The sequence below is a fragment of the Poromitra crassiceps genome (genome assembly GCF_964638095.1).
Source record: "Poromitra crassiceps genome assembly, chromosome: 18".
Classification (NCBI taxonomy): domain Eukaryota; kingdom Metazoa; phylum Chordata; class Actinopteri; order Beryciformes; family Melamphaidae; genus Poromitra; species Poromitra crassiceps.
The window spans coordinates 1,954,167-1,971,779 of record NC_139636.1 but is presented as its reverse complement, the minus strand read 5'-3'; the positions used below and the strand labels follow the sequence as shown (position 1 = coordinate 1,971,779).

The 17,613-nt window shown below is 42.8% G+C and overlaps 1 protein-coding gene across 1 annotated transcript in view; it reads left to right on the top strand.

The window, feature by feature from the left end:
- Positions 1-17,613, top strand: part of oaz2a (ornithine decarboxylase antizyme 2a) — a gene marked incomplete at its 5' end in the record, with an annotated part of 34,394 nt that overhangs the window by 9,963 nt on the left and 6,818 nt on the right. The window contains 3 exon segments of the mRNA XM_083654136.1: positions 12,569-12,644; positions 12,646-12,726; positions 15,210-15,373. Coding sequence (XP_083510262.1) covers positions 12,569-12,644; positions 12,646-12,726; positions 15,210-15,373 — 321 coding nt within the window.

The following is a 17,613-nucleotide window of genomic DNA, read 5'->3' as shown; positions in this document are numbered from 1 at the left end:
AAAGTTGAGGTTCTAGGTTCCTTGTTTATGACACGTTTTTACATTTCTTTGGGTATATTTGTCATATTTAAACTCCACTTAGGGTGCACTTTCAGAGAAACACACATACACAGCTGGCTGCATCTTATTGTTCATGTGTATTCTACGCTGTAAAAACTATAATAAATAGTGTGATTGTGGTACTCTGTAGGCTAGCTATTTTTTATGGTATTTTGTGCTCCCAAGGTATCATGTAATAGCCCTAAGGGACTTATTGTTGCTGTGGTATTTATCCTTCTTTATTCTAGGATTACAATAGATCCCTTTTTGAATGGCATAAAATGTCATTAAAGTAGGCCTAAGCTTCACATAGGACTGTTTGTCAGGGTCTATTATGTGTGCAGTTGCCTCTCCGAGTGGTAAACAAACAACAGAGTTGTTTGGCTTGTTTACCTCCTCTGTGGCTTTTATTATGACATGCAAACTGAGCTGCTGCCTGGGGTGGGGGGTGGTGGTAGAGAGAGAGATAGATAGATGGTCCATTGATGCCCCAAGCTAGTGCAGTACCTATATTAGCTCTGTTGTGATACATGTATGGCCTTGCCCTTGTCTGCTGAGCTGAAGGCGATCTACTGGCCCTACAGTACATCAGCCTGGTTGCATAACCACAACACGTCTACCTTCTGATTCACTTCTGCAGCATCCCTGGAATCTGCTGGTGCAGTCCCTTAAACAGCTGGATTACATAATCTGAGCATTCTTTTTTCCTGTTTTCCCCTCTATTTTCTTGCCTTGCCTAGCCAAGTCTAGTTGCCTTGACTTGGCTCTGCTGCTCAAATACACGTCTTCTTTTGCTACACCACCCAATGCTCAAATGCCATCAGAGTTACAGAGAGTCGGGCTGTGGTTTTCTGGTATAACGTTATGTACCAGGCAGACGCACGCAAACACGAACACACCCACATGCTGGTTCTCTCTTGCACGGGTCAGTAGGCATGTAGGCTAAATGACTCTGTTATTAAGTAAGATAATTATGGTGCTTGTTTTGCTGCCAGGCTTATCAATCAAATTGGTTTATTAAATGTGGCGACAAGTTTTCCTGTGGTGATGTCATCAGTGTTATTATTATAGTTAGCCAAAGGTCTTTTGGGTGGGGTAAATTGTCTTGATAAACCAAGGCATGTTTTAACGCGCTTTATACTACACCATGTGATCCATTCTGCTGGCTAATGATGAACTGCTCTTATGTTTAGACCATTTTATGGGATTCATAGGAATTATTGTTTGTCTCAAATATAATCCTCCATTCAACCATACATTCAGGCGATGTCTCGTCATAGACATAGACATAGACATAGGTCAATGGGCCAGCATGGGGGAAATCCCCCCCCGTTCTCCCCATTCAGCATAGTTAGCATTTAGCTGCTAGCCCAGCCCAGGCAGACAGGATCAGGGATTCAACCCCCGCAGTAAACCCACATCTGAACAGACGTCTATGTACCTGCTCTTGAATCTCCAATTCTATAGTGTAGAGCTCCAGCACCTTCCGCTGGTGAGTCAGCCCATTGAGATATATGGGGTTTCTTCCCCCACTGTCCTACCATTCATCCTACTGACACAACGATACCGGAAGTAGCATTTTGTGGGTGTTCCCACACATATTGACTATTGTTGTTGCTCAGCAGCACTCTTTGCTGTGAGATCACCTGTCAATCAAACATCGTAGACGGGACTGCAATGTCTTTCTCCTTGGATTTTCAGTCGATGCATGTTGAGTTTCTGTAGGTGTAGAGTTTCTGTAGGTATGACCTCTCTGTCTTCTTCTGTCCTTCCTTGTGTTCTTTTATTTTTGAACATTCTGGGCATGATTCTCTGCCCTTTTCATATCAAAGACCCCCCCCAGTTCAGTCCACATTTGAGCCACGCACCCCATTTGATGAGATGATGTCTCTCGGTCCCGCGTCTTGAAGACCATTTCTATTGTTAGATTTACATGACTGTGTATTGTAGGTAAAGCGATACCACATGAAACTATGGCCAAAATAGTCATACTTCCACATTCTCGAATGTGTTCTTCTTCTTGCAAATAAAATGGAAATAATGGCAAAGTTGAACAAATTCAATATTTTGCTGGGGACCTTCAGGAACCCTCTCGGGGACCCCTTGTGGGCCCCTGACCCCACATTGAGGACCACTGGTTTAGAACAGCAAACGTAAAAGCTTTTGAATCACTATGTGTGTCATATGAATTGGCAAAACTGATATTTATTATTCGGGTTAACAATCTGAATGCGTTCCTTAACGGTTTCTGCAGCATTTTCCTGTCCTAGCGATGTAGCTCAGCACTTGTTTTTGTTGTTGCCTTGTGCCTGCCTGGCTGCCTGCCTGCCTGCCTGCCTGCCTGGATGCCTGGCTGCCTGGCTGGCCTTGGACAGCCACAGTTGGGGTCGAGGGGTCAGAGCGACGTGTTTTGGCAGGGACAGAGTCGGGTGTCGGAGCACGTGTGCCTTTCCTGTTTCTGTCTCGACATCTTTTCCCATACGCAGCTCAGGCACACTGCAGGGGTCGGAGGAGGTCTGATGACTCCAGTCTGTTCAATCTCCTGTTTACTTACTGCAACACAGACACTTGCTGCTTGTGTCTCCAACCCTAAAGCTTTTGAATGAGAAGGAAGTGCAGGCCTTTCCATGAATAAGCTTGCTACATTATTGTCAGGAGGTGGTTTGATGTGTTTTGACTAAGCTTGCTACATTATTGTTAGGAGGTGGTTTGATGTGTTTTGACGGTAAGCTTGCTACATTATTGTCAGGAGGTGGTTTGATGTGTTTTGACTAAGCTTGCTACATTATTGTCAGGAGGTGGTTTGATGTGTTTTGACTAAGCTTGCTACATTATTGTTACGAGGTGTTTTGATGTGTTTTGACTAAGCTTGCTACATTATTGTTAGAAGGTGGTTTGATGTGTTTTGAGTTGACTAAGCTTGCTACATTATTGTTAGGAGGTGGTTTGATGTGTTTTGACTAAGCTTGCTACATTATTGTTAGAAGGTGGTTTGATGTGTTTTGAGTTGACTAAGCTTGCCACATTATTGTTAGGAGGTGGTTTGATGTGTTTTGACTAAGCTTGCTACATTATTGTCAGGAGGTGTTTTGATGTGTTTTGACTAAGCTTGCTGCATTATTGTCAGGAGGTGGTTTGATGTGTTTTGACTAAGCTTGCTGCATTATTGTCAGGAGGTGGTTTGATGTGTTTTGACTAAGCTTGCTACATTATTGTTACGAGGTGTTTTGATGTGTTTTGACTAAGCTTGCTACATTATTGTCAGGAGGTGGTTTGATGTGTTTTGACTAAGCTTGCTACATTATTGTTAGGAGGTGGTTTGATGTGTTTTGACTAAGCTTGCTACATTATTGTTAGGAGGTGGTTTGATGTGTTTTGACGGTAAGCTTGCTACATTATTGTCAGGAGGTGGTTTGATGTGTTTTGACTAAGCTTGCTACATTATTGTCAGGAGGTGGTTTGATGTGTTTTGACTAAGCTTGCTACATTATTGTTACGAGGTGTTTTGATGTGTTTTGACTAAGCTTGCTACATTATTGTTAGAAGGTGGTTTGATGTGTTTTGAGTTGACTAAGCTTGCTACATTATTGTTAGGAGGTGGTTTGATGTGTTTTGACTAAGCTTGCTACATTATTGTTAGAAGGTGGTTTGATGTGTTTTGAGTTGACTAAGCTTGCCACATTATTGTTAGGAGGTGGTTTGATGTGTTTTGACTAAGCTTGCTACATTATTGTCAGGAGGTGTTTTGATGTGTTTTGACTAAGCTTGCTGCATTATTGTCAGGAGGTGGTTTGATGTGTTTTGACTAAGCTTGCTACATTATTGTTAGGAGGTGTTTTGATGTGTTTTGACTAAGCTTGCTACATTATTGTTAGGAGGTGGTTTGATGTGTTTTGACTAAGCTTGCTACATTATTGTTAGAAGGTGGTTTGATGTGTTTTGAGTTGACTAAGCTTGCTACATTATTGTTAGGAGGTGGTTTGATGTGTTTTGACTAAGCTTGCTACATTATTGTCAGGAGGTGTTTTGATGTGTTTTGACTAAGCTTGCGGCATTATTGTCAGGAGGTGGTTTGATGTGTTTTGACTAAGCTTGCTACATTATTGTTACGAGGTGTTTTGATGTGTTTTGACTAAGCTTGCTACATTATTGTCAGGAGGTGGTTTGATGTGTTTTGACTAAGCTTGCTACATTATTGTTAGGAGGTGGTTTGATGTGTTTTGACTAAGCTTGCTACATTATTGTTAGAAGGTGGTTTGATGTGTTTTGAGTTGACTAAGCTTGCTACATTATTGTTAGGAGGTGGTTTGATGTGTTTTGACTAAGCTTGCTACATTATTGTCAGGAGGTGTTTTGATGTGTTTTGACTAAGCTTGCTGCATTATTGTCAGGAGGTGGTTTGATGTGTTTTGACTAAGCTTGCTACATTATTGTTACGAGGTGTTTTGATGTGTTTTGACTAAGCTTGCTACATTATTGTCAGGAGGTGGTTTGATGTGTTTTGACTAAGCTTGCTACATTATTGTTAGGAGGTGGTTTGATGTGTTTTGACTAAGCTTGCTACATTATTGTTAGGAGGTGGTTTGATGTGTTTTGACTAAGCTTGCTACATTATTGTTAGGAGGTGGTTTGATGTGTTTTGACTAAGCTTGCTACATTATTGTTAGGAGGTGGTTTGATGTGTTTTGACTAAGTTTGCTACATTATTGTCAGGAGGTGGTTTGATGTGTTTTGACTAAGCTTGCTACATTATTGTTAGGAGGTGTTTTGATGTGTTTTGACTAAGCTTGCTACATTATTGTTAGGAGGTGGTTTGATGTGTTTTGACTAAGCTTGCTACATTATTGTTAGAAGGTGGTTTGATGTGTTTTGATTTGACTAAGCTTGCTACATTATTGTTAGGAGGTGGTTTGATGTGTTTTGACTAAGCTTGCTACATTATTGTCAGGAGGTGTTTTGATGTGTTTTGACTAAGCTTGCTGCATTATTGTCAGGAGGTGGTTTGATGTGTTTTGACTAAGCTTGCTACATTATTGTTACGAGGTGTTTTGATGTGTTTTGACTAAGCTTGCTACATTATTGTCAGGAGGTGGTTTGATGTGTTTTGACTAAGCTTGCTACATTATTGTTAGGAGGTGGTTTGATGTGTTTTGACTAAGCTTGCTACATTATTGTTAGGAGGTGGTTTGATGTGTTTTGACTAAGCTTGCTACATTATTGTTAGGAGGTGGTTTGATGTGTTTTGACTAAGTTTGCTACATTATTGTCAGGAGGTGGTTTGATGTGTTTTGACTAAGCTTGCTACATTATTGTTAGGAGGTGTTTTGATGTGTTTTGACTAAGCTTGCTACATTATTGTTAGGAGGTGGTTTGATGTGTTTTGACTAAGCTTGCTACATTATTGTTAGGAGGTGGTTTGATGTGTTTTGACTAAGCTTGCTACATTATTGTTAGGAGGTGTTTTGATTAAGCTTGCTACATTATTGTCAGGAGGTGGTTTGATGTGTTTTGACTAAGCTTGCTACATTATTGTTACGAGGTGTTTTGATGTGTTTTGACTAAGCTTGCTACATTATTGTTAGGAGGTGGTTTGATGTGTTTTGACTAAGCTTGCTACATTATTGTTAGAAGGTGGTTTGATGTGTTTTGACTAAGCTTGCTACATTATTGTTAGGGGGTGGTTTGATGTGTTTTGACTAAGCTTGCTACATTATTGTTAGGAGGTGGTTTGATGTGTTTTGACTAAGCTTGCTACATTATTGTTAGGAGGTGTTTTGATGTGTTTTGACTAAGCTTGCTACATTATTGTCAGGAGGTGGTTTGATGTGTTTTGACTAAGCTTGCTACATTATTGTTAGGAGGTGGTTTGATGTGTTTTGACTAAGCTTGCTACATTATTGTTAGGAGGTGTTTTGATGTGTTTTGACTAAGCTTGCTACATTATTGTCAGGAGGTGGTTTGATGTGTTTTGACTAAGCCTGCTACATTATTGTTACGAGGTGTTTTGATGTGTTTTGACTAAGTTTGCTACATTATTGTTAGGAGGTGGTTTGATGTGTTTTGAGTTGACTAAGCTTGCTATATTATTGTTATGTAGTTTAATGTGTTTTGGTCTTCTAGAGTTTCCTGTTTTGGTTGTTGTGCGTTTCTTGGCCGCCAGCCAAACGCTGCCCCAGCAGGCTGGCTCTGCAGACCGCTGTCTGCAGGCTGGCTCTGCAGACAGCTGTCTGCAGGCTGGCTCTGCAGACAGCTGTCTGCAGGCTGGCTCTGCAGACAGTTGATCTCCTGCAACAGTTCACCTGAATCGCTTCTCAAAACACCTCGGTCCACATAGTTCACAAGGAAGAACAGACTGGCAATGGAAATATTCATTCTTGGAAAAATATTTTTTCTCTCCCACTGCTCTCTCTCTCTCTTTCTTCTCTCTCTCTCTCTCTCTCTCTCTCTCTCTCTCTCTCTCTCTCTCTCTCTCTCTCTCTCTCTAACACACACACACACCTCCCAGCAGAATGGGAGGATGACGCACTTAACATCTTTGCGTGTCTTTGCAGAGTCTGTTTCACCCACAAAGCCAGCCTTGCTTTAAAAATGTGACCTACAGTATATACCCTCTTTTAGGGTGGCCTCCTGACCTATAGGGGGTGCCGGCCTCCAGCTGGAGTGGCAATAGGATAGGGGTGGGTGTGGGGGGTTGCTGAAATGTCAGAGGACGCGAGTGCTGCCTTTCACAACACGTTGGCATTTCCATGGCGGGCAGGCTCCTCTCTCTGAAAGGGAAGATGCCGGTCAAGTGAAGCAGGTCATGTCAGACATCTTGGCACACGTCCTTATCTCTTCCTCCGTCTGTGTCCTACCTGTTGCCTCAATCCGATCGCTCTCCTGTCACGTTGGGATCAATGAAGAGAAGCGATTTAATTGGCTGCTCGGATTGCGTTGTGATTTCTCCCGTTGCCAAACGGCACCACCTTCTTTTTTTTTCAAACGGAGGCACCGGTAGATGTTTCTATCTACGGTATTCACCTTATGTTCCAACACAGGGGTCAGCCAGTTATTTCCTCTTGTGTTGACACTTCCTGTGACAGTACAGTACTAGTGACCAGGTAAAACAGACGGTGTTTTGAACTGGAAGTCATAACACAACTGGGTCAAGTGGGCGGGGCTACATAAGGTGAATACCGCCGCCTCTTTCTTTCTGGGTTGTGACTGCATTTGTTGGTTCACATTTTTGCCACTTAGCAGACTCTCTTCTCAGATGTTTTGTTTACAATGAGTGCAACAGCAGAATAAGCTTCTGTAATGGGTCACTAACAAGTGTAAGGGTCAAACACACAGTGCCCAGACAAGAAGAAACAGATATTTCTGTTTCTCTAGAATTCAAGTCAAGAAAATTAGCCTGATATCAGAATTAATTAATTAATTACAATTAATCTAATCGATATTGAAATCGCAGTATGGCCAAGTGCAATATCCAAATCACAGGACTAAGTGCATTTTGATCAAGGTAAAATGTGTCAGAACATAGCATTAAATGAAGCGTTGTGGTGCTAGCTACAGAGATGCCCCGGCCTACAAGTCATATCATCCAGACATAAGGGAACATGCTTGTTTGCTACAGACCCCAGTAAAAAAAAATCATTTTATATAATGAAAATGAAATGCAAAAATGTGCATTCCCACTGAAATCGTATTGCAATCACAATATCTGTCAATATCGGTAATTGCATTTATATCTTTTGCATATCATGCAGCTCTAGAGTTAATGAAGGCCAAATGCCTGGAGGAGAGAGATGATACTGCATGTCCTGTGACAGGCCAGGCACAATCAGCTTGTTTCCACTGCTGCTCACTCTCTTGGCTCGTTAGCTATGCAGATCGGCTCGTCGTCGGGGTTACCTGTCCGGTTGCCAGAGCAACCGTGGTGCAGCCCCGCCTCCTTCCACTCACCAGAACACAGGGATGAATTTAGCCGATGTTCCCCTGTGCGCCACCCCCGGTGACATAACACAGAGAGATACCAAAACACGGCCTACCTGCTTTCCAGCTTATCCGGATCGAGTGCAGTCAGTCAATAAAGGACATTTAAAGATAATTGGTGCAGTGTTTCTCACCTGAAACCCAATATCAACAACAGGCCGTCAGCCAAAAAGAGAATGAGAGCTTGAGGAAAGCCAACTTGGCAGACAATCATTCATTGCCTTTAGCTTGCAGGCAGCAGGCATGCAGGCAAACCAGACATTCTGCTCAGTGAGTGAGACCCCGGCTGCAAGAGGTTTGTTCTCATCAGTCCGCCTTGCGCCGCGGCCTGGCTGTCATTACGAGTGGTCTGAAATGTTGGACTGTAATTTAAAACGCTAAAGATGTGTGTCGCCAAACCCCCCCCCCCACCAGCTATTTTCAGAGGTGTTTACAGATCATGCGCTTGTTTATGATACATGCCCTCCACACCGCATGCTCAACTCATCTAGAACTCTTTGAATGCATTCAAACAGCAGGCTTGGATTGTGTCTGCATCGTACAGTAAGGTGGTCACGTACCAACAGTCTGTGATTTGTGTTGCTGTCTATTAAAACTCACTAGAAGTAATACAATACATTTGAGAGCTTATCCACCTCTACATGCTTTCAGATTCTGCTCTGTTTATGCATTATGATTTGTGTGGGACCTGACTGCTGAGCTATGGAGTTACTGGATAAACATGCTGAGAGAGCTGTGTGAAACCAACCAGACCATAACTGGACCACTGAAGCTTGCGTTAAAGGTTACCAGGCCGCATCATATATTACGATTATAGTGACCAAAATGATCACGGTTATCAGTATTATCACGGTTTTGTTCAAATGTGCTGAAAATGTTCAAAAAGTACTAATACACTCACAGAAATCATTGCACCAAGTTTTATATTGAAAACTCAGACCCAAAAAGGATTGATACACTCGGTGAAATCATTTCTCCAAGGCTGCGCGTCTGCATCTGGGAGACGGTTGCCAAGTTTGGTTGATGATGGACAGTATTTACCGTGTTTTTCAAAGCACTGTAATCACGGTTACCACGTATCACAGTTATCATTCAAACCGGTTATCATCACATCCCTAATCTGCAGAAGATACTTCTTGTGACAAGAGGCTCGTAGGCAAACTTGATCAGATCCCTCAAGGCAGCACAGTCAACAACAGTGACTAGTTTAGACACTTTGGCCCAAGGTTGGATTTGATTGGTGGATAGACTATTAGCAGTAAGCCCATCTGGTCATTTTCTCATCTTGGGAATTTGGAAATGACATCAATGGCGTGATTAGGACTTAACACCTAATCGTGTCAAATCCCTCTGGCTGTCCTCTATGTGACTTGTTTGTGCTTATTAGCTATTTAGGTGCAGCGCGTAATTGCTTCAGTTAGAACGGAGCTGTGTGAGCATGCAGACACACACACACACACACACACACACACACACACACACACACACACACACAGCTGTGGGAGGTTTGCGTCAGTGGGACAAATACTTTCATTCGCTAGCAGGACGTGTTTATTCATCATAGGGCATTTTGTCCCCCCCACTGTTCCATTGACGCTCTGGTTGAATGAAGTGCAGTAAAAGTGTAAATGTCCTGGTAGAGTAGCAACAGATGCTCTTGGCTTCATGTCCTGGTAGAGTAGCAACAGATGCTCTTGGCTTCATGTCCTGGTAGAGTAGCAACAGATGCTCTTGGCTTTACATCCTAAATGTCCTGGTAGAGTAGCAACAGATGCTCTTGGCTTCATGTCCTGGTAGAGTAGCAACAGATGCTCTTGGCTTCATGTCCTGGTAGAGTAGCAACAGATGCTCTTGGCTTCATGTCCTGGTAGAGTAGCAACAGATGCTCGTGGCTTCATGTCCTGGTAGAGTAGCAACAGATGCTCTTGGCTTCATGTCCTGGTAGAGTAGCAACAGATGCTCTTGGCTTCATGTCCTGGTAGAGTAGCAACAGATGCTCTTGGCTTTACATCCTAAATGTCCTGGTAGAGTAGCAACAGATGCTCTTGGCTTTACATCCTAAATGTCCTGGTAGAGTAGCAACAGATGCTCTTGGCTTCATGTCCTGGTAGAGTAGCAACAGATGCTCTTGGCTTCATGTCCTGGTAGAGTAGCAACAGATGCTCTTGGCTTCATGTCCTGGTAGAGTAGCAACAGATGCTCTTGGCTTCATGTCCTGGTAGAGTAGCAACAGATGCTCTTGGCTTCATGTCCTGGTAGAGTAGCAACAGATGCTCTTGGCTTCATGTCCTGGTAGAGTAGCAACAGATGCTCTTGGCTTCATGTCCTGGTAGAGTAGCAACAGATGCTCTTGGCTTCATGTCCTGGTAGAGTAGCAACAGATGCTCTTGGCTTCATGTCCTGGTAGAGTAGCAACAGATGCTCTTGGCTTCATGTCCTGGTAGAGTAGCAACAGATGCTCTTGGCTTTACATCCTAAATGTCCTGGTAGAGTAGCAACAGATGCTCTTGGCTTCATGTCCTGGTAGAGTAGCAACAGATGCTCTTGGCTTCATGTCCTGGTAGAGTAGCAACAGATGCTCTTGGCTTCATGTCCTGGTAGAGTAGCAACAGATGCTCTTGGCTTCATGTCCTGGTAGAGTAGCAACAGATGCTCTTGGCTTCATGTCCTGGTAGAGTAGCAACAGATGCTCTTGGCTTTACATCCTAAATGTCCTGGTAGAGTAGCAACAGATGCTCTTGGCTTTACATCCCTATGCCTTTATATCTCAGGCCCAATATTGAAACACTGCTAGACTCATAAAAGGTTTAAGAGGCTTTGTGTAAACAGTGTCTGTATCTGGTGTGTCTGCACTCAGTAGTCAGTCAGAATGAATACAGGTTCTTCTTCAAAACCTCCAAAGATCACTGGCCTCAAATGGCCTTTTGCTTGTATTAAATGGCAGTAACCCACCATAAGGGGGGGGGCTCAATCAATCTTCCTTTTGTTGGTTATACATGATGCATTATAATACTTAAATGTTAAAGTTTAAATGTTAAAGTGATAATACGGAAGATTTTCATGTAAATAAATGTGTGTTAAGTCACTATCTATCTCAGGGGTGCCCAACCTTTTTTTGACCGAAGATCTACTTTTCAAGTAGCCAGCCTCCCGAGATCTACCAGTCCAGTTTCAACATGGCTAACGCACACACATCGTTTCCAGCCTGCAGTAACTAACCTCACAACACTTTCTCGTTGTCCCACAACCACTTGACATTAGGGCTGTGAATCTTCACTGGCCTCACGATTCGATTCGATTACGATTCAGAGGGCTACGATTCGATTCGATTATGATTATCGATGCATCTCGATGCATCTTAAATCGATGCATCACTTTTTTTCCCCAATACATGATTTATTTTTTCTCACTTTCTTTTTTCTCACTGTGTGGCTACTTTTAAAATAAAAGTGCATTTGGAATTGCATTGTATTATGATCCATAATTAAAATAAACAACTGCATGTACTTCCATTTTATATATATATATATATATATATTATTTTTTTTAATCGATTTTTGACGCGATCGACCTGGGGTCAGCCCGCGGTCGACCAGTAGACCGCGATCGACTGGTTGGGCACCACTGATCTATCTGATAGTGAGTTAACACAATGGTGATTGAGCGTATGGGCCATTGATGGGAAGCCTTTGCATTTTCAGTATTGCAGCATTTTTTAACTTGGTGTCTGTGGTGACACAGGGTGGGTGGAGCTAACACAATAGACTCACTCTGTAGGTTACTGTAGGTTCACAGAGTGGGTGGAGCTAACACAATAGACTCACTCTGTAGGTTACTGTAGGTTCACAGAGTGGGTGGAGCTAACACAATAGACTCACTCTGTAGGTTACTGTAGGTTCACAGAGTGGGTGGAGCTAACACAACAGACTCACTCTGTAGGTTACTGTAGGTTCACAGAGTGGGTGGAGCTAACACAACAGACTCACTCTGTAGGTTACTGTAGGTTCACAGGGTGGGTGGAGCTAACACAACAGACTCACTCTGTAGGTTCCTGACAGCTCTTGTGTGAAGTAGGATAACAAGCTACTTTGTTCCGGTCTCTGCTCGCATTACGGGTGGTTACTATGGCCGAACAAACTGAGTAATGTCACATAATAACACTGTTTGGATCTCACCTGCAAGTACCACTCATCGCCAATAGGTGTCACCCAAGAGAACAAAACTGAAATCTTCCGTACTATCACTTTAAGTAACGGTTATGGGTGTGCGTTTAACAGGAATTCTATGGCGTCAACTGTGACTCAGCCAATCAGAATTGATGATCAGAGTTACCCAATTCACCTGTACAGTCAGGACCGTGGTCTGTCGGGTATCGCCAACATTGCAAGCACCCACTTCAGGAAGGACACCCTGACACAGTATTCCCATGTCCCAACAATAACCAATAGAGGGGATGGTTTTGTTAGGGGGAATGTTTTGTCTTTTTGAGCCAATTGAGAGGAGAGGATAAGATTCAAGTGGTTTGAGTTGTGTCCTGTTCTTTTTCCCCATCCAGTAATTCCAGTTCCCGGTTAGCGGGGTCCAGGCTACCCAGCTCCACCCCTCAGGCTCCAGGGCCTCTGTGGTGCTCCTGATGCCCCTCACCCACAGCTGAAGATCCCGGGTGGGCGAGGGACGTTCAGGGATCACTCCCTCGGTGTGCTACTGCACAAGGTAAATGACTTGAACACACACACACACACACACACACCCAGACACACACAGTGTAGGAAATTTGCGGGGGGGGGGGGGGGGGGAAAGGGGGGGCAACTTTTGCCCCTGCTACGGTCTCGAGACCAAGACCAAGACCGGTCTCAAGTACTCCAACACCACACACACACACACACACACACACACACACACACACACACACACACACACACACACACACACACACACACACACACACACACACACACACACAGTGTAATGAAAAGGTGTGTTTTGAAATGCCTGCACACTTTATGGAGTGGTGATGTTGTTTTAGTCCTTCAGGAAGGGAGTTTGATGTACATGTAGAGGCCCTAATGCATCATAACTCTCAACTCAACTGCAGAGATAAGCAGAGAAAACACATGTGATTTGTCTATGCAACTTCCCTTCCAAACACAGGAAATCCACAAAGCACAATCTTTTCCTCATTTCAACACTTCAGCTTTGCGTCGTGAGTCATAGTTTGTATTTCATTTTTCAGTTATAATCTGATAAAAAAAAAAATGTTTTAATCTGGATCAGACAAGCCTTTCTCCTAGATTGTCAATTTGATTACTTTTTATTGTGCTATACATTTTCAAAGAGCTAACGTGTGTGTGTGTGTGTGTGTGTGTGTGTGTGTGTGTGTGTGTGTGTGTGTGTGTGTGTGTGTGTGTGTGATTTTCAAAGTGGGAGGCATCACCTTCATGGCCCAGCCCCACATGAGTTTACACACACAATACAACTATACAATACAACATAGACCAGCGCTATAGTGGTACAACTAAGTCACATGTCAACATATTCCTGAAGCAACAAATCAGATCATTATATCATTTTCTAAACAAAATGTTCTGCCTTTGCTCCCAGGCCTGGCAGAATAGAGGAAGTTAGGCAGTTTCCCCTTCAAAATAAAAGCAGTAATTTATAACTGGGTAAATAAAAAACAGAAGCATCGACTCACTATGCGGTAAATTGACTTTTAATTGTCTGTGTTCTATGTGTTCTGTGTATTTCGGATTACACACATTAGTTTATTTAATTGCCGTTATTGTGACGGTTTTAACCCGACGTTTCCGTTTTATAGCTTGGACGCTGGCCAGAGTTTTTTGCGGCTTCAGTCTGCACGTCACAAACGCTGTGTATAAACGTGTTATCAAAGGCCAGGACGCAAGGACAGTTTACCGCTTTATGCAGAGACCGTTGTCGTCTAAATATGGCCTCAGTGGATGGAAATAAAAACATATTACGTTACATTCGGTTTCAAAATAAGAGCACATAGAATAGCCTGAATGTCTTTGATTGGGGGAATTGTACAGTTTTTTCCCACTTCCCCAGAGTCATAAACAAGCCTTTTATGTAACATTACCCGGTGTAGTCTGAATCAGGGTATTGGCTCAATGGTTGAGTGTCTATGGGATCAAATAACATATTCATGATATGAATTCCAGCCTGGAATTGAGCGAGGGGGGTGCCTTTTTGTCTGAGGGGAGGCCCACAGTCTCACATTTTGAAAACCCCTGCTTTATCCCATTCAGACCATTCTGACTAAACATTGAACAACACCTTGCTAAAGGATTGTACACCTTTTTTTGTTTCAAAATCCCTGTTTCAAGGCTTAAAAATAAATTTCCTCAGTCTCCTCCTCATCCACCCCCTTTATTCACTTATTTTTTATGACCAAATTTTTATTATGACATTATAGACATAACATTCACATTAACATGTTGGCTGCTTTCATTCCCCATCTCCTGTACACACCCTTTATTCACTTCTGTTTATTAATATTTTCGAATTTTGAACTGGATTTAGTAGGTGAACTCCATATACTCGTTTTCACCGGGATTTGCCTCTGCAGGCTCAGAAATGTATGATATAGTAATATGTGTATTTATATAGCTCTTTTCAAGGTGCGCAGGCAGTAAATACATGAGAATTTTCAATTGATTAAAGTTGACCCTGTGTGTTCTCTCTCTTTCTCTACTCTCACACATGCACATGTCTGTCTGTGTGTTCTCCTTGGACTGACTGTCCCAGAGGATTAGAGATTTAGGATCAGACAGATCAGTCACAACTGTCACATCAACACCCTCACCCGGCAAACAACATCTCACATGTTCCTGCTTTATTTGACGGTGTTAAAGTCACAAGCAGAACCTATTTGGCCAGAGGAATCCTCAGTACATTATTCACATGCATATTTAAAAAGTTTGACCTATATACATATAAGGAATTGGAAGTTATGTCACCACCACTTCCTCTTTCACTCATTTCAAGCTCGTCTCAGAAATGATTTCACATTTGCCCACCCTCACCTCAAAGGAACCAACCAAAAACATCAACATGACTTAAGAAAACTCCCCCCTTTTTCCATAGAATAACCTCAATAATGCAGAATGTCTCTGAGCTGAGCAACTGTAAGTGAGTCTTCATCCGTTTTTTCTTGTTCCTCTGGCTGCGTTCAGGACGAGAAGCTGACGGTGAGGCAGGCTGCTGGGAGCCCTCCTGTCCTCCGCTTCCACTTCCAGCTGAGCGAGTGCCGCTCGGCATGCTGGGACACGGTCCTCTCCGCAGACAGCCTCTTCCTGGAGATTCCTGCAGGGCTGCTGGTGGAGGGCAGCAAAGAGAGGTGAGCATGTGTGCTAGCCTGGGTAAACCCATCCCCCACGTGACCTGCTCTCAGACCTGTTCTCAGTCACTAGGTGACTGGGAACTGAGAGAGCAGGTCACGTGGGGGCTGGGTTTACCTAGGCTACATGTGTGCTGCTTTTCACTGGTTCTCAACCTTTTTTTTCTCCTAGCTGTTTTGCCCTCCCTCATGCGTCTCGATGATTCTCCTCAATTTGTTCTATTAAACTTTTAGTAACAACACATTATTAAATGAAAAATCATTTGAATGACTCCCCCTTTAATACAAAGACGTTTACACTTGAGTGAAAAAATAAGATTCAGACTCGCTCGGTAGCAGGTTCAACTCCTCATCAGTCAGCAGAGATTAATGAGTGTGTTTTTTTGTTGACTCGGCTTGAATTGTGACAGTTTTCGATTGAAACATCAGTGCCCTGTACTACGAAGCTAGTTTAACAGATCCGCGATAAGTCCCTTTGATCTGGTTTGACTGAACAGGATCAAAGCTATCTAGTTAACTGATACTACGACGCTGGTTTTCTACTAGGTAAGTGGACCTGGGATCTGCCTGTGCACGCGCACGTTTTTCGCTCGTGCACAGGCGCGCGTCCACGCGAAAGAGGTGCGCTAGCCAATCACATTATGAACAGCTGAGTTGATCCACGCCCACACCCATTTCCACACCCATTTCCTCATTCAGCGCAGCCACAGTGTGATCAGAGATTTTTGCGGATATTTAATGTATCCGCGATTTAATGTCAGAATGAAAATCCGCGTTGGATAGTCTGCTGAAGGGCTGTCTAAAGCAGCAGCTTGTATTCACATCAGTCATTTGATTTACTTTGATCAGCGATTTCTGTCTGATACAGCTGCATTGATACAGGCAGCAGCAACAAATGTAAAAGTGTAATCTCAGTCTATACATTTCCACAATCTGTAAGCCTATTTAGACCATAGATTTAGAAACGCATGCTCAATGAATAATGATCTCTATCACTCATGTGTGTGGTTGCACTGATCGAATAATTCATATATAAAATAGCCTAGTATAAAGCCTAATAGCCTACTATAAAAGAGAAAACTGCTGAACTGAATTGAGACGATGCGGGCATAGTTATCATTGATAAAAACTAGCCTATTTTTGCTCATATATTGGCATACAGCCTACAGGACACAGTTCCAGCTGAAAGATGCAAGAATAGCCTGCATATTTAGTATTGGGGCTATTCCATATTTAAACTAGTATCTATATTATATGTATAGGCTTTTCTGGCATGTAGGAGAATATCACCCTCACTCCATTTGAGGGTCCATTCATGATATGCGCCGCGGTGATTAATAGTGATCATATTTCTCCACGCATCGTTGAGCTGTTAAGACATAAAGTGGTAAGTAGGCTTAATTTAATTATGTAGCCTACAGAGCCACGAATGTTTTGCTTGTTCTATTCTCAGTTGACTGCAATCTATTTTTCATATGGCGATCTTATATGAATGGTGAGTGACTCCAGAGAGCCGATATTATATGGGTCTCATGGATTTTGATCTTATCCTCTGAAGCTAACCTGGTCGCGACCAGGTTAGCTTTGCAGCGTCAGTTGCCATGGTGATTGAAAGTTAACTTGCTTTGTAGTACGGCTAAACCAGGTTTAAACTCAAACTTACTCGGATAAGGCATTAAACTAGCTTCGTAGTACAGGCTACAGGTCCCTTTTACCAAGGCTTCCTGGCTGTTTGGTACTCTGGTGCCACTGTAAACAAAATGTATTTCTTTTGATTTAAATTATAATCCTCAATCTTTCCATGTCCCCCCCTGCAAGCTGCTGAAGTACCCCTAGGGTGCAGTGGGTCGCGACCCTAAGTGGGGTCGCCTGGGTTTCAAATGAGGTTGCCTGAAATTTCTAACAACAACAACAACAATAACAACAACACACAACAATTTAAAACTACCAAAGATGATTAGGGCCACTTGCATTTTTTTCTGTAAAGTGATAATCTCTAAGATTTCAGTTTTGTGCTCTTGGGTGACAGCTATGGTCATGAGTGGTAATTGCAGCTGAGATCCAAACAGTGTTGTGACATTAGTCAGTTTGTTCAGCCATAGTAACCACTTGTAATGTTAGCATGAATGAGTTTCATTCAAACTGTAATGTGTGTTGCCGGACTATTGATGCACAAATCTGAGCCTCCCAATATAACAAGAGGAGGTTCTTCTTCTTTGTCTTCTTCCCTCTAAACATGA